The sequence below is a fragment of the Gavialis gangeticus genome, unplaced genomic scaffold, assembly GCF_001723915.1.
Source record: "Gavialis gangeticus isolate Ggan-Ray unplaced genomic scaffold, GavGan_comp1, whole genome shotgun sequence".
Taxonomy (NCBI): domain Eukaryota; kingdom Metazoa; phylum Chordata; order Crocodylia; family Gavialidae; genus Gavialis; species Gavialis gangeticus.
The window spans coordinates 19254478-19272747 of NW_017729000.1; the positions used below are offsets into that span (position 1 = coordinate 19254478).

Genomic DNA, 18270 nt, shown 5'->3' on the forward strand with positions numbered 1-18270 from the left:
ACATAATCACACAGATTGTTTTGACAGCAAAATGATTATGACTTAAGTCCCTACCAATTTGAGCTTCTTAACACAAACAGTACACCCTGTAGCCCATATTCACTTGTACAAAAATTATGCCCCAGTGAGAACTTACAAGAAGAAAGTCAATTTTTATTTAATCAGCTAACAAAGTAGCCTGTATTTCCAATGCTTGTGGATTTCTGAACTTACTTCCATTCTGAATGTGGAAAATGGTTTTCCAGGACAGCAATCTTCTTTTATTTTATCTTCTGCCTCAGAAGCAAACTTCACTTCAATATGATCCAGCTTTGGTGGGTGGAAAAAATGAAAAAATAGAAGTTTATCATTCCCCTGAAATAATGACAGTTACTAGACCACTGAACCAGAACTGTCCACACAGTACAGTGGAAGGCAACTCACACTGATAAAAAGACAAACCAAGAAAAACAGGAACCACAAACTTAAATGTAACCTAAAAGCTGACAGGACATTACTCCACTTGCTCAGAAGACGAACAAATTCTAAAGCACCTAGATCACTGCCTTCATATATTACAGAATATAAAATGAAGAGCGCAAATAAATTCAAAATAAAGTAAATGAAATTAGAAACTCCAAAATAAGTCACTTCCTATACACAGGCCTAGGCTTCCTCTTTGTTATGGCCCTGTCTTTTCAGCTGCATTTTAGCATAACCACAACCAAACTGGAATCCCCATGCACTAGAGAAATAATGGCATTGCTATGCATGACAACCTAGCTTTAAATACCCTGAATGGAAATCACTCCTTCCAAGGCCAGAGAGAAGCCACTTATATGGAAAGCAATTGCAAGATCAGAGGCTATAAAAGGGGAAAAATCTGGTCACACTCATTGGCATTGCCTTGGATTCATTCTCCTTCCTTTATCTTGGAAGAACAGAGACATTGGTTAGGCATCTCTTCTTGAGGAAGCCAGAAATATAAACTGGCCTCTTCCACTGATGAGTGCACTTTTTCCACTGACTTCCTGGCAGATGGACAGTTCCAAAAAGCATTGGCCATTCCAAGCTAGACTGTCACTGGAGTTCATCTTCATATATAGGAAAAAGAATCTCCCAATGCATCAGTGTGCACTAGCTAGTCACCTCTGCATCATTTCCATATTTCATAGGGAATACAAATAGCAAGAGTAAACATGAAAAGCTAATGCAACTTTACATACTCATGGGTAACCCAAGGCTGGAAATGAATTGATGTAGGCCCTCAAGCTCAGGAAATGTTGGCCCGCGCGCTTCACTGAGTGTGGAATGATGAATACCCCTCCAAAAGGAATGCTAACCTCTAGGGAATTTGTCAAATAGACAATATTCTCCATGAGCACAGCCCGTTCATCAAATTCCAGCTCCAGATCAAGGACCTGTGGCCCCTTCTTCTCCAGATTCTCCTGTCACAAAGAAAGAAAATGTAATCAAAAACTTTTCACGTCTATATATATATAGATGATGCTAGGTTGCTGCAAACTCTAGGTACACCAACCCAGAGCAGAATAGGCTATTAACTGTTAGAGCTCTCTGCTGGCAATAATTTGTTCACAAAGCACCATGGTAGTTATAATTTACTGTGAAATGGCAGCTTCTCCATGGAGTTACTAACACTGACAGGAGGAACTACAGCTTTTTGGATGTATGGATATTCTTTTAAATGTGAGAACATATTTTTACATTGAATTTGAAGAGTATTTAGAAATAGCTGTGAATATTTCATGCGTTTTAAAGAAGCAGTGTAGATCTCTCAAAATAAGCTATAATTTCACTGCTACTTTCTAGCAGGAATTCCAGCCTGATGACATAGTAGGAGATAAAGGATGAGATAGAAACTGGACACTTCCCAAGTAGTTGTAAAACAAGTTCCTCATAGGGAGGACGGGAGGAAATTATTTTGTTTATTAAAACACAAGTAAGTTTAATATATCTGAGTCTCCATCAGGGGCGCACACAAACGGTAACTTGAAAGGGGTCAGCATTTCACTTGATATCCATGGTTTCTGAAGCACAATACAAAATTTAACCTCCCTTTCATAACTAGAGTTCCCACTTTTTTCTTAATTTTATCTGTTGAGCATTCTTCCCTAAATCTGTAAGCAGTTAATTAGATTTAAAATGGCAGGGGCTTCCTGCATCGCTGGTAATTTTTTAGACACAAGATTCCTTAAATTACCTATGATTTGCTTCATTTTGTAAATTAGAAAGTATTTTCTATTACAATTAAATGTTCCTTTGACTAATGGGAAGAACAACAAAAAGAAATAGCTTTTGTACACTGAAGTTGCTCACCAATCTATTTCTAAGTACAACATATTGGCCAGGGGTATTTCTATGTCTCTTTATGTAATCACGCTACTGCCATTTAAAAACATGCACACAGAGACTGAAACATGTGGAGTACTGAAAGTGACTGGTGCTCTGGAGAGAGAACGCATTTAAGCCAGGTTAAAAAATGCATGCTGCAAACCCCTAAATCAGAATAACTTCTTCCAACCCGGGGCAGAATTACATGCAAAAGAATCAGGGTAAAACTCCACCAGTGTGACTAACACCAAAGTAGGTGTCATCTGTCTGCAGCTTATCTCAGGCTAACTACTGACTTGAGACAAACAGGTTCCCTGGCATCCAGTGGCGAGGCTCTGTAATAGCAGTTTACAGTATGAGCTACATCAGGATAAAACTACAAGCTTGTCCACCACTACATACCCCCTTGTCACTGACACCAACATAAAAAAGATTAATGTAAATTAAACTTGGAATATGGGGTATCTATGCATACCATAAGGCACAAAACATAGGAAAGCCATCTAACAAAGGCTGGATAAAGGCATCAAATGTGGGATGCACGAAGGAATTGTGCTTGCCTTACACATTTATATTTGAAACACTGCTGTCAGAAATGGGACCATCTGAAGCCAAAGCAAGACAGATGGCCGCTCCAGCATCCATAGAGAGCTTTGCAGCCTCAAAAGAACCAAATATACAGATGGTTTCCTAACAAAGTCTTTTCTCCTTAACCTCTAAAATCATGTATACAGGATGCATTCTGTATGGGGCTGTATATAATTTGGAATGGAGAGTTAAATTAGCACAATCTCAAGAGGATGCCATACCACCAGCTTGTTTTATTTCAGCAGATATTGACCAAAGAGAACAAGTGAATGTTTAAGCTAACAAATAAACCTTCTTTAAAGAGAATGAAAATCGAGATCCTCATGTAAATTCCTGACTCAGAGGGAACCTTAAAAACATAAATAAATAAAATATCACAATAAAATCTTGAGTAAGTGAAACACCAGGACACACATTCCAGCTTAGTGATCAGTTATTTTGTTCTGATGCCCTCTTAAAAACGGAATGCCTAGCAAATAGTTTTAGATTTGTACCAAACATCTAAAGCACACCACGAATTCTGCTAAGAGTAAGACAGCGGCAGTCAAGAACTGTGCTATGTTCTGACACCTACCTTAATCATGGCAACAAAAGGCATAGCCTTCTTCATATATTTCTTCAGCTCTGGCAAGGTGTTCAACTCCATGGCAATTACTTTGTTATCTGGCAACTGTCCTCCATTAGCCTGAAACATTGATCAACATTCCATTAAACATTCAATAGCAACACCCTCCACCAGTTTGCCATTCACCTTTACACCTTCATTCACACTTCCCCAACTTCCTATAAATGACTTTCTTCCAGTTCTGCATGCTCCTCAAAGGTCTCATGATCCCACAACACCTTAAGTAGTTCCCTCCAATTAATTTTAAACTACTTTAGAGGTAAACTAAAAAATATTTTGCATGGTGTCCTCAGCCATGCAAAGCTACATGCACAAATCTATAACATTAACTATGCCATAATTTCCCGTACAGCATATTTTAATCTCCTTTTTTAAAAAAACCTCCCCTTTCCAGATATAAAGCATAGTTTGACTGGCTCTGGAACTTGCTCAACTGCTCCCATTGAGAGCAGTGAGCCATATGACTAAGGGTGTAATAGCCAACTTTGACTCAATTTGGAAAAAACATACAGGTAGCACTCCAATGTGGCTTATCTTCAGAAAACCAATGTTTGTTCACTTGAAATCATAAACTATTCATGAGTCACAACAATTAAAGGATGAGGTCTGGTAGCTAAGAAATACAGGACCTGCTGCTTTAAATCAGCTTTCTTTACACTTGCAAGCAAGAAGACTTTATAGCATTTCAACACATTCCCTGCAAAGTCACCAAATATCATACTCACCAAAGACCAGAATGGATGTTTTTAAGATTGCTTGCATAATAAGTCAGCATGAATATGATAATGGCCAATATTTCTTCTGAAATATTCTTGGGGGGAAAATATTTTACAAGAGGTATTCACTGGCAAAAAGATTAAAAATAACTGAACGCTGGTCAGTTATTTTACATATTAAAAATGTCCAAAGCAACATGGTCATATTATAAACTCAATAGCGTGCCAAAGGACATTTTTATTGGATCCAATAGAGAGTTATAAGAGCATGCTAAAACAAGTTAAGACTATTCCTCCCTACGTTCAAAAAACTGTGACAAGTTTATTTTTCTACCTGTGAAATAAAAGTGAAGAGCCCATAAGAACTGTTGTTATAATGAAGTGATCCCAAGAAGCATCAACAAAACATCACCTGGTAGTGCTTGCGCAGGACTGACAAGGTGTTGTGTTGCCAGGGTGGGTAGTTCTTTGCTACGTAGATGGTGCAATGAGAAGGTTTCTGGGGTGCTTCCTTGCTACTCTTCTGTAGAAAAAGGAAGACAAGAAAAACAATTGTCATCTGAGCTGATTCTCTGAAGCTACTGTGAATAACTTTGCATGTGTAACCCTGCTTGTTATGCATTTCAGCTATGATTATGTTCTATACTGACAATGTTGAGAATTCTCTCTCTGCATACTGTTGTTAATATGGATGCTGAGAGGTTTGGGAACAACTTGTGCCTGTTGTCCCTGTTTGAGGGCCTGTGTTTTACTATTTGGGGTTAAAAATGTGCAATTGTAAAAGGCAAGTGGATCAAATGTACCCTCAAGCCCCTCCTTCCCAAACTGTCAAGCCTGTAGGCACACAAATGTTGCTAATGCAAAGTTATGCACAAGTCACTGAAATGTCAGCCTGTCCTGTGAGTTGGGCAGATCTGCAGGAGGGTGCCCTTTCATTTTAGTACAGGAATAGTGTGAGAGGAGCAGGAGAGCTTCAAGACAGGAGTGACTCCCTCAATGGCTTTGTGCTTTATCACCTTCTCAAGGGAATGTGTTTATATGAGCACTAGTCCCTATAGTGGGTTCAGGTGGAAACCTGACACTTGCTATAGGTAAAAGAGCTGAAAATGAACCTGCTGTTGAAATTGGTCAGAGTCTAAAAGAGCTGGGGATGCACAGGCAATCTGAAGAGGACCAGCAATAACTCCTGGCAGCAGCAGGAAGAGCGGCAATCCCTAGCCATGACCCCTACCAGTAGACTGACAGTAACTCCCCACCCAGCACTTACTCCTTCGGCTGGTGCAGGTGGTAGTGCCCCCAGAGCAGAGTAGCAACCCCTGGGAGTGAGAAACAGAATCCTCTGGGGTGGGCCTCCATCCTCCGTCCCTGCAACTGTTAACTGGCTAGGTGGTGGAGTCCCAAATGGCAGCTCTGGGCAAGTCTCCCTCACCACTTGATTGGGCTAGGTCAGCAACAGGCAATTATTTTGGAGGGCCATTTAACAAGTATTGGGGAGCTGTCAAGGGCCACAAGGGTAGCCCCACCCCTTGACAGGTGCCCTGTCCCCTGGTCTTCATCCTGGGACCAGAAGTCCCACCCCTAAGCCCTGCAGGAAGTCCCTCCTAGTTCCCCCCCAGAAGTACTCCTTTTGGGAAGGGGTTTGCCATCACGGAACTGGAAAAAAAAAGCAAATTACAGTAAAAACGTTATCCGGCACCCATGACAAATGGGGGGTGCCGGATAACAAAATATGCCGGTTAATTAAAAGGTCCAAACAGGCACCTTTGCCCGTTCGGGCTGTCGATTCTTCTGCCGCATCGCCACCCCTCCCACAGGCCCCAAGGGACAGGGAGGCGGGCCTGACACAGGCTGCTTTGCCCCGGGCCGTTGGGGGGGTGGGGGTTGGAGAAACATCCTGCCTCCCCCTGGGCACACAGTGGAGCTGGGGCGTCTCCACAGCTGGACTGCCTTTCTGGGCAGCCCAGGTGGCAGCAGCTCCTTCCATCTGCTGCTGCTGCTGGCCCTAGCCTCATGGTACTGGCAGGGACCTGCGCTGCACACATCTGACCCTGCGTGCCCTGTGCCTGCCCCAGGCTTGCCTGCCCAGGCTCAGCAGCAGCAGTGTGGGATAAAAGCTGTTTCTCGGTGTGAGGAGAAAAGCAGCTCCTCCCCCTCCTGCTGCTGCCGCCTGAAGCCCACGCCACACAGGGCTGCCCTGCATCTACACCACCACCACCTTCGGGCTGCCCCATGGGGCAGCGGTGGCAGTGCAGAACGGATGCAAGGCAGCCCAGCATGGCACAGGCTCTGGGTGGTTGCAGCAGGAATAGCCCAGCAGCGGCGAGGTGGAGGGCCGCTTCCCCCCGCACTGAACAACAGCTTCTGTCTCACGCCACTGCTGCTGAGCCTGGTTGAGAGAGCCCAGAGCAGGTGCAGGCCATGCAGGATTGGGGCTGTGCTGTGCAGTGCAGATCCCTGCCAGTACCATGGGGCTGGGGTCAGCAGCAGCGGAAGCCAGAAGGAGCCACCGCCACCTGGGCTGCCTAGAAAGTCAGTCCAGCTGCAAAGCCACCCCATCCCCACTATGTGTCCAAGGGGCAGCAAGATGTCCCACAGCTGGACTATGCCTGGGCCAGGCAGGACCAAAGGACCTACCATGGGCTGGATGCAGCCCGCAGGCCATGTTTTGCCCACCCCTGGAATAGGTGGTAGCTCCCCTGCATTAGTTTACCAGTGACTGAGACTATTAACTGTTTCAGCATTCAGTTAATGTTTAATAGCTATGGTTTTCTTTCAATTTATGTATGTGTTCCCTTTTCCATAGTAACAAACCCGGTTTCAGTTGAACACTGCCTGCAGAAGTGGGGAAGTTTGTTCACTTTAGAACACCCAGTTAAAATGTTTTTTCCCAGATTTCCCAGTGGGGGCTCAAGCCAGATTTAGCAGCTTACTGTTAAACCTCTAAATTTGAGCCTGGCCCTTATTACTGCCATAAATGCATGGCAGAAGGGTTACATATGCACGTTATAGCAACTTCACCTTTCCTTTAGCTGGTGTCATGTAGTTCTTGAGACGGAGACGGAGATCATGAGCTGCTTCCATGAGGTATTGGGAAGAGCGGATTAAGATATCATCCACAGGACCAGCTACCGGCCATGAAGCTTTCATGATGGAGTCAGGCTTTAACAAGAGAAATGACAGGAAGCGAAATTAATTGACATGAATATCTGGTGGCTTCTCTATTACAACTTAAATGAAAGCTAAACAGCAGAGAGAAGTGAAGAGCTTAAGCTTTACAGTACTCCAACTCACTGACCCTGTAACTCAACTGTGAAGGACAGAAATATACTCCTAATTAGCAGCACTTGTGAAAGTGCATTAATGCCCACACACACATGGTTGATATACAATTACGTAACTTCATTTACCAGTTTAGGATTTACTTCTACAGCAGTTAAGTTATATCTGTAGTGATCTAAGTAAGATGAAAAAACGTATGGTTTCCCTGCTGAAAAGCTACATATCTCCTCTGACGGTGCTGTGACACAGCCAGTACAAGTCACCACTATAAGAAACCTGCCCAACCCCCAGCCATGGGTCTACAAGTCCTCAATGGCAAAGTAGGAGGAAGATGTTAGAATCTCAAAGGCTGCAAAGATGGGTGAAGGCTGAAGCAGAACAAGATCCCCAGTTGTCTTGGTCTCCTTGCCATTGGATTAAGGCCCCTTCTGTTTAAAGCCATGTGAAAGCTTATGTGCAGCAGCTTCTCCATGATAAAAGAAGTCATGCACAGGCATCTTCCATGAAAACAGCTTTTCCAGCACATTCCTCAAGCCCTTTGAGGACCAGCTAATGGTGATGGGAGCAGGACTGTGAGGTCTGGAAGCTCCTAGTCATGGACTGGCACGAAATCAGCAGTTACAAGGAAGTCATCTAGCACTTGAACAAGACGGAAGTGCAATTTGCCAGCTGTAACCGTAACTGAGCAGCCCTCTTCAGGATCCACTCTGCTCACCCCACATGGAGGGAGGGTTAGAAAAGGTGCCCTAAACATAGCCCACCTAATACAGTATTCTGTAAATCCTCCTGACTTGATAACTGTCCAATGGGATCATCTTTACTGTGGTCAAAATACCAACAAAGACATGCCACCGTTTTCGGGACCTAGAACATCAGGACCCTCCTGGACAACCCTAATGGTGAAAGCCCAGAGTGCCACATTGCACTCATGGCCTGAGAACTCAGGCAACACAACACTGATATAGCTGCACTGAGCAAAACCCAGTGAGCAGAAGATGGGCACCTCAAAGAAATGGAGATGGTGATACCTTCTTCTGGAAGGGTAAACAGGAAGGAGAACGCCGACTTCATGGAATTGGTTCTGCCATTAAGAATGAACTCATAAACCAAATCAATGAGTTCCCTATTGGAACTAATGAACGCCTCACGGCTGTGTCTCATATTGGCAGGGAGTCAATATGCCATCGCCATCAGCACGTATACCCTGACTCTTGATGCCACCAATGAAACCAAGGAGGGATTCTATGCCAACCTCGACTAAGTCCTTTCTGACATTCTGGAAGGAGACAGACTTATTCTTCTTGGTGGTTTCAATGCCAGAGTCGGAAGGGACTCTAACCTTTGGGAACAGAACCATCCGCAAGGAAGGAGGAGGAAAGGTCAACTTCAGTGGCATCCTCCTTTTGAGGAAATGCATGGAACATGGACTCACCATCACCGACACCCTGTTCCACCAGAAAATCAGGCACAAGACATCATGGCAACACCCACGATCTAAGCATCGGCACCTGATTAACTATGTCATCTTCCATGCCTGGGATTGCAAAGATGTCAGTATCACCCAAACTAGGACTGCTGGACTGATCACTGACTCATCTGCTCAGTTATGTCACTCAAATGACAACTGCAGCAGAAGCAATGGAAGATCAATGTAGAAGGACTCAAGAGGACCCAAGCAAGTGAAAACTTCTTCCACCAGTGCCTCAGTGAAAAACTGGTGATTTCCAATCAACGACAGGAGAATGTCAGCAGCATGTGCGGTGCCCTCAAGGCCACCGTCACCGGTGCCTATGAAGAGAAGCTTGGATTCTCTACTAGGAAACATCAAAACTGGTTTGATGAGAGCAACTGGGAGATCCAAGAGTAAATTGACTGCAAGCGCAAGACCTTTTGCACTTGGCAAGATGACACAAACTCCACGTAAAAGAAACTGAATCTCCAACAAGCCAAGGTGGAGGACCCACAATATGAAGAACAAGTAGTGGGCAGACAAAGCGAAGGAGATTCAACATCTCACTGACATACATGATATGCATAGTTTCTTCAGTGCCACCACAGCCACTTATGGTCCAAGCGCTCAGGGACCTTAACACCTAAGGATGGAGGAGACCTGATAAGGAAAGGGGAGCCATTGAGGCCCATTGGAAGGAGCATTTTGAAGACCTTCTTTATCAAGACTCTGCATTGATGAGTGTTCCCAACTCCATCCCACAGCACTCGGTCAGAGATGATCTCGGAATCCCTCCAACCCTTGATGGAGGTGAGGAAAGCCATCAAGCAGACGAATGACAAAGCACCTGGAATAGACGGAATCCCCACTAAACAGGGAGGAGCTCACATTACAGCTTCATGCCCTCATCTTAAGGATCTGGAACAAGGAGGAAATCCCAGACAACCTCAGGAATGCCATGATTGTGACAAATCTCCAAGAAAGAAAGTCCAACTGTGGAAGCCACAGAGGAATCACCTTGTTGTCCACCACAGGAAAGATCACTGTGAGAACCCTCTTGAACCGTCTCCTTCCACTTGCTGAAAGAGCTCCTCCAGGAATCTCAAGAGGCATCAAGAGGCATAATTGACACGATCTTCAGTTCACCAGCTGCAGGAGAAATGTTGGGAACATAAGCCTCTGTACATGGCCTTCTTTGACCTCACAAAAGCTTTAGACACTGTCAGCTGAGAAGTGCTGTGGAGGATCCTTCTGAACTACAGATGCCTAGCAAAATTTTTCACTATTCTCTGCTTGCTCCATGACAATATGCAAGTGTTGGTTCTCACTAATGGATCTATCACAGATCCTTTTTTAAGTTAAAATGGAAGTTAAGCAAGGCTGTGTCATCGCTTCAACACTCTTCTCAATATTCCTTGCCATGATGTTACACCTGACCACCAACAAGCTTCCAGCTGGAGTAGATCTAAACTACCAAATGCATGGTAAGCTGTTTAACCTCAGCCCACTTCAAGCTAAAACCAAGACCCTGACCCCAATTATTGAGCTCCAGTATGCAGATGATGCTGTAGTGTATGCTCACTTGGAAGCAAACCTTCAGGCAATTGTCAATATCTTTACCAAGACACAAGAAAATAGGACTGACATTTAACATTCAGAAGACTAAGGTCCTTCACCAGCAAGCTCGTAATGAACAATCCCCAGCTTCAGTAATCCAGATCCATGGCGAGACTCTGGAGAACATTATTTCCCACACCTAGGAAGCCATCTCTCAAAGAAGATGAGACTAATGTGGATGAAGAAATCCAACATCCTCAAATGTGCAAGTGCAGCCTTTGGACACCTGGAGAGACGGGTCTGAAGATCACAACATCATATTCAAAACCAAGTTCATGGTTTATCAAGCAGCCGTGATCCCCACCTTGCTGTGTGGAGCTGAGACATGGACAATGTACAGGAGACATCTAAAGTTGCTGAAGAAGTACTATCAACACTGCCCGTGGAAGGTCCTCCAAATCCAGTGGGAAGACAGATGTACCAAAGTTAGCATCTTCCTGCAAACAAACACCACAAATATTGAGGCGATGATCATCTACCATCAACTTTGTTGTGCTGGCCATGTCATCCAGATGTCCACTTCCAGACTCTTGAAGCAAGTTTTATTTTTCCGCTCAGTCAAGGCATACACTCAAGAGGAGGGCAGAGAAAGCACTTCAGGGATGATCTCAAGGCCAATTAAAAAAAAAATGCAACAATGATGTCAGCTCACGGGAGACTATCGCTCAGGAGTATCCCAAACAGAGGAAGAGTCACCTTCAGAGATGTCAGTACTTTGAAACCTCATGACAGCAGCAGGGGATGAAAAGATGGGAGTGGCAGAAACAGCATGTTGCAGACCAAGTACCTCCCATCCCACACATTAACACATCTAAGCTTCAGTAAATTCTGTTGATCTCGGATAGGCCTCTTCAGTCCTCTTCAGACACACAGATAAGACAATCATCCTCAACTGCGAACGAGTGCTGAAGCAGCTGAAACCACGTGTGAATGAACCCCGCATTCCTATTTGGGTTAGGCTTAGATCAAGTCATACCAGTGACTGAAGCTAACTAAACAACTACATTAAAATTAGGTTACTTCACCTTCCTTGCAAATAGAGACGCATCTGAATTTAATGTGTTCATATAGTTACCTGAATAGATCCTCCGTTTACATAAAAATATCCATACATAGCCATGGGACTGATCCAAGCTAAACTGAACTCAACAGTTAAGCTTCTAACGATTTCAGTGAATTCTGGATAAGCCTACACAGCAGCGATGATTACATTTTTATATGAGCATTAATGTTTGTAATTACATACACTTCAAATACTATCACAATATTTCATTAATATTAATATTAAACTTACATAAGAAGACTATCACAATTATACATTTCTTACGTGCATATTACCAGTTTAAACTCAAGATTTTAGGTAACAGCAGCCAAAACATAGGGCAATCATTCCAGCTCTAATGAATCAATGGTGATTCTAAATCTGCCATTTTCCATGCAAATTTGTTTCTTTCCTAAACTTCTGGCTGGCTTTTCTTAACATTAATATAGACATATGTTTACTATAAACAAGTCAAATCCCAATCCTAAAAAACATGCTTAAAATAAATACATACTAGTACCTTTCCCAGCAGTGACCAGATGTGCTCACATAAGTGGGGGCAGATGGGAGTCAACAGCAGTGTCTGAATTTCAATGAATTGAAATACCAAGTCCATATGCATTCCTTCTATTGCTAGTTCCCGGTACTTATCTTTTGCTGCCTGAAACACAGCCAACATAGCCACCATTAAACATTTTAGCTGTCAGAGAGAAACATTTCTTTAAAAAAAAAACAATTTCTTTGGCCTAATATGCATTTAAAATGTAAGCTACCTAGAAACCTATAATGGATTATTAAAAGGACTATGTTTCTAAAACAGCTGGGAGTAGAGTATGAACTTCTGCCAATTGAACATTATAGTTTTATATTATTATGGCTCTTAAGGAAAAAAGATATTTAATCGGCACAGACATAAAAGTCAAGAATAACTGCAACTGTATATCACGTGCTATCATTCTGAATAGCCTATATAAAAGATACCATTAAGTACTAAGAAAAAGGCAATAAATATGATATATTATTCTACACATAGTTCAGCCTACCTAATCAAATTCCTGAAAGTCAAGTCAGTCATATAAAGGAGTCTCCGCAATTCATTAAGTTCTGGAAACACTTTCAAGAGATACCTTAAAGGAGTATTTTGAAAAATATTGTTTCCAAACAGTTCTGCTGATAAACTTTCTGTATTTCTCACGCAAATTTTCCTTGCTAAAAAAACCCGAGGAAAACACTCTTACAATTTGTCCCTTCCTGCTAGTTATTGCCCACCTAAAAATTGCAGCGTTCTATTTGCAACCTCACAGCTGCTTCCTACAGACCAAAAGCAGAATGCCGAGACGCACCATTATGACTAAGTCCTTAATCCATTTAGTTTATCCTGTTTCTGAACAAAATACTAACCCTGACTGAACTAAATAATTAAACTCGGATAAGGGACATCAGAATCAAAAGAAAAAGCTACACAAACTAATATATCCCAGGAGCTGGTTTCTTGCCCTCTAAAGAGTAGACCTCCTACCTGGAATTCAAAGAAGCCAGTTTTCAGAGCTTCCTTAAACATCAATTTCTCATAATTTTGATCTGTCTTCAGTATGCCTGCATTCATTTCACTAGGAAGAAAGGGGAAAAGAAAAATAACATTAAAAAGAAAAGACCAACTTGCACAATAATGACAACTACATCCAAAAGGTAATGGTAATGATTTTATAAATGTCTCCAGAATAGTAGAGACAAGGGTAATCTAAAAATTAATGGAATCTTTTTTGTTTTAGAGAATATATGAGCAATTATTTGGTAGAAAAGTGAATAAAAAACAAACATGAACATCAGATCATAATGAGAAACTTGAAACCCCACGCGCTCATTCAGTGCTGTACCTGGCAAAGACTCTGTCATTGAAGGTGTTGGCAGGTCCACTTCTTAAACTGTCCTTGTTTGCCAGCATTTCCTTCACCCATTCTACCCAGGTGTAAAGACGGAGAATACCAGCATCTGCCATGGCTTCTACAAAGTTGGCATCTTCAACAGTGTCTCCAGCATCAGCCAGTGCCAGACGCATGCCTAGAGAAATAAGAAACAGAATTAACACATCTGGCCCCAGGGACACCTGATAAATGTAGCTGTAGGGGAGAGACAGAGGTCAAAGCCTGAATACCAACTAGATTTTCATGCTGAGGGCCAGCTAAATGCAGGCAGAACGCTCAGCTGTGAAGTGTTCATTCCCCTAAATTGCAAGTGGTCAACATGACTGTATACAGTTCTACAAGTGGGAGGAGAAAAAGGGATACAAAGAGTGAGGCACACTGCCCTGTGTTAGAGCAGGAGAACAGAATAACCAGAAGCAGAGGCTGGAGTGATCAGTATCTAAGAAAAGTGATATGGAAGAGCAAAAACATTTGCACCAAACACTATACCCTTGCAGGAAAGTTCTATACCCCTTCATCCTTTCACTATTAGGCTCTAGATGTGCAAGGGGAGAGATGCAAAACTGCAAAGAAAACAAGGTGGGGTGGGGAGAAGGAGGAGATACTGATCATCGCTTGCCACTCACTCATTTAACCCATTAATACACACTACATTTCTAAAAATTACAGGTGTTTGGTGAATATTCACAGGCAAAAAGCAACAAATATGATTTAATTACCAAAGCTGAAGTGAACTCATTACTCTTTTTAAGATGGCATATAACATGCCCAAAGATGCATTACTAAAATAAATATACTTTGGGGTGTACTTACCATCTGCAGAAAACTTGTCCACAGCTTGACTCAGGGTGAGGAAGTTGCCTGTAGATTTAGACATCTGAAAAGAGAGTCAAGAGAAATCCTGATGCAGCCATGCTGCTTTGCATAATAAGCACTGGGCAAACCTGCGCCTATGTAAAATAGGAAAATTGTATTGGTTTGCATTACTGATAACCATACTGCACAAGAAAGATCCGTAAGCTTGATCAATGGATGGTACTCTGCAAAACCATGGGAGATACCAGAAATCTGCTTTCGATTCAGACTTGCATTTTCCAGTCTGGCAGAAATGAAGCATACTTCAGAGGAAGGTCTTTCTCAGTCTCTCTCTCATGAAATGCAGGAAAAGCACTGCTGAGCACGCTGCACTGACATACGCAGAATAACTAGCTCTATGGACCAGTCACAGGGGCAGCGTTAAACTCCTGAATTCTAAACTTGGCTCAGCCGCTGACCTGTTCCTGAGACTCTAACAAGTTATAACTTCCAAGACCTGCCTACATTATGATAACAAGAAAGTAGCATCTGTTACTTCTGTTGTGGCCCTGCTGGGCTTTGCTTTCATTCTGTTAACCTTTGGTGGACAAAAAAAGTTATAACCAACTTAGGTCCCAAAGAAATCCAAGGCAAAATTTTCAAAAATGTCTGCACTACTGAAACCACATTTTTCAAAACTCTAATCCTTACTGACTTCCAGTGAGATTTCAGTGCCTGTGTTCCCAAGCCACTTCTGAAAAGTTTACTGCTAGGCTCAAGTACATTTAACTTATTTGGAAAATTAAGATGTCAAATTTAATCTGTGCGTCAGTGGCTCTCATCTTTTTTGGACTCAAGGTACCCCCTCAGACACTAGGCACATGTCCATAACTTTTGTGAATTGAGTGGCACTCTATTTCAAAAACAACGTTATTACTATAGGGCTTACCCTCCTTACCAAGGGACTAGGCAATGTGGGCAGCAGAGCAACCAGGCAGGGACAGCCTGAACCAGCCTTTTTCTGCTTTTCTCCCCAAACCTCACTCATCTCCTCACACTTCCTGTGGCACCTTTCAAAGGATTGAGCGGCACCCGAGGGTGCCCCACCACCCTGGTTGAGAATCACAGATATAAGCTTTCCCCTCTTTTCCTATGTTCACTCTAATATACTCCAATCAGCACTGACCACAAGAAATTCCCCTCTCTAAATAGAAAGCAACCTTGAAACATGGGTGTAATTAAGCAGGTATCTGAGGTTGACTCTCAAAGAACTAATGGATCTGGTACTAGCAGAGAGTGATGATATTAGGTATTCAGATAGGGTGGCAAAAAAGCCAAGAAAGGAGAAGTCAGGAATCCTCCTTTGGTGGATGGGAAAAACAGGAAGGGCAAGGGGGGCATATAATGGAAGTAAGTACACACGCAACACTGTAACAGTTATTCTGCTAGACAGTGCTTTGAAGCAGACCCGAGAGTGCAGCTGTCTTGACCACTGCAGAGATGAACTGCCATACCTTCTCAGAATTCAGGAGGAGATGTCCATTTGCTCTCACAGCTACAGGCCACTTGTCTCTGTGTTTGAAAATAAAACACAGAGCATTTGGCTAAAATAAAAAAAAGCCATTACATTTTTTTTTCTTTGAACAAGAACAAAATCTAGTATTTTCACGTAGGAATGGACATGTTTTTAAATGGAACCTTAATAAAAAGGACACCTTTAGTAAAAGTCTTGAGGATTAATGTTGTCACTTTGAAGGTGAAAAGAGCTCCAGCACAAGTGCTAAGGCTTAGCACTCCTGCAATGCAAACAAGCACTACAACTCTTAAAATTATATACCACTTATTCCCACTTGCTTCTCTTTTCAGTTGCATTCAAGTTAGTGCCAACCAAATGAGGAAACAAATAGGTATGAGCAGACCTAGGAGTTCCACCATCTTCTACTAATGCAACAAGCTTAATTGTATTAAATGCCCTCCAAGCCCACATTTCTGCACATAGGGTATACAGCTTTGCCAACAATTTATGCGAAGTGGTCAATGAATCATATATATTGGGGCTAGGAGAGATGCTAACACAGCAACCAAATTGCAGTACCATCTGCTTGCATACCAATCATTTGCCTCTAAAGCACAGTGTGGTTAATGCTGCCACGCCAAACATTAACAGTAAGATATTTGCATGACACTGCTTTGATTTTAGTCGGAAAAGTCAGAGGAGGTTGACGTTGAAACGAAGTCTTTGCCAAGCAAGATGAAAGTTTTATAAATCAACAATACAAGTGAAGATATTCTGTTCCGCCACATGGTAACTTTGTGTGTTCCCATCATTACTTTAACACACTATATTCCTCAGCTTCAGTCACACTTAGCTTTAGATACATATTTTGCAACAGAGGCTCATCTCTGCTTTTGCCCAACAGTTTCCATTCTCCTTTAATGTGACCAAGACTAATTCTATCAAAAAGGACATTGCTTAATTATAAAACATTAGAATTCCTAGGCTTGTTAAAAAGCAGGACTGAAACTGAAAAAATCTGTTGCACTGGCTTTCTATAATTCTGGTATTGTGGAACCAACAGAGTTTTTCAACAAAGTTTCTGGAAGTAACACAACATTAAAAACACTAGTCTTTAATTTTCACAACTCCCCCCCCCAAAAAATTCAGCGTTTATATACAACTGCTTCACAATGCATGTTCTAAGGCTGCAAGACAAAACAAGAACAAGTTTTCTTTGATCTTGGTAACATGATATACTACACACACTTGTAACAAAGCCCAGTAATGAAAGCATATGCTCTCAGCTTAGTCCAAAGTATAGAACTTTGCAACAAATGCACCATTCTTTATTCCACGCTTGTTTGGCCTAGCCTTCGTTCTTACCTTTCATCTGGCCACATGGCTACATGGTTATAGAGGTAGTATGACAGATGATTTGGAACAAGATCCTTGCCAGATGCTCGCAGATCCACAGGGTACCAGAATTCAAACTCATCCTTGAGCTTGTCCAACTTTTCCTTTGGAATGTCTGTCTTGGGAAATGGAGCTTTGCTGAAGAAGATGTAATCCCAGACTTCTTTGGACATCTGATGAGGCCTGCATGGGAGTACTTACAACATAATAACAGGACCAATATCTATTGCCCCTCCCTTTCCCCACCAAAGGTTTATTTTTCTTCCTTAAAAGTGACGATGTTAATTTGTTCTAAATAAAATGTAAAATTTGGAGTCATAGGATGCTGACAGATATGGGAAACAAAACAAAACAAAGACAAAAACAAAACTGCACTTTAAAGGATGCAGAGTGTTGGCTCTATCCTGCTCTGCCACATCTGTATAGATCAGGCACTTCAGCAGGGCTTTTTGGCACTTTTATCTAATAGCTGATTCAATCCAAAGAGAATTGACAAACAACAAGCAATTACTTTTCACAACAATCTCTGTGAGCTACTCGCACTGCCACCATTTTGTAGGTGATAAAAGAGAAGACAAGGGCCTTGCCAAGTTAACAGAAGAAAAATCAAAGCCAGGATCAGAACTCTACAGATCTATTATTTTTCAGCAACACAGACAGACTTCAGTTGAGAAAAGGATAAAAACCTTTTGATGGCCTAAAAACTAAATGCCTGATCTGCAATTCATATACAATCTTGAAAAGCCTTCAAAAGGCACTAAGCCCTGCCTAAGCCTCTGTCCCATAAAAGAGCAGAAGGGCACACAAGCCTCCATGGCTCACCAAAAGCATCCGGGAATGTCTCCTTGCTAAAAAGGAGGATTACACCCAATGGAAAGAAGGGATCATCACCAGGGAGGGCTATTCTGCAGTTGCTCGGAGATGTAGGGGGGTAGTTAGGAAGGCCAAGGCAGAGATGGAACTGGGACTAGCTTCCCAGATTAAGGACAAT

General features: G+C 42.4%; 1 protein-coding gene across 2 annotated transcripts in view; it reads right to left on the minus strand.

Annotated features, from left to right (window-relative positions):
* Positions 1–18270, minus strand: part of LARS (leucyl-tRNA synthetase) — a 56885-nt gene that overhangs the window by 5055 nt on the left and 33560 nt on the right. Inside the window, exons 20-30 of one of the 2 annotated variants that reach the window (XM_019506371.1) lie at positions 17250–17462; positions 15883–15940; positions 14387–14450; positions 13526–13709; positions 13168–13258; positions 12169–12309; positions 7279–7449; positions 4673–4783; positions 3494–3604; positions 1323–1427; positions 214–309 (exon numbers count right to left, since the gene is read on the minus strand). In XM_019506371.1, the coding sequence (XP_019361916.1) occupies positions 214–309; positions 1323–1427; positions 3494–3604; positions 4673–4783; positions 7279–7449; positions 12169–12309; positions 13168–13258; positions 13526–13709; positions 14387–14450; positions 15883–15940; positions 17250–17462 (1345 nt within the window). The remainder of the gene's footprint in view (positions 1–213; positions 310–1322; positions 1428–3493; positions 3605–4672; positions 4784–7278; positions 7450–12168; positions 12310–13167; positions 13259–13525; positions 13710–14386; positions 14451–15882; positions 15941–17249; positions 17463–18270) is intronic. The other variant, XM_019506372.1, reaches the window with a different exon arrangement.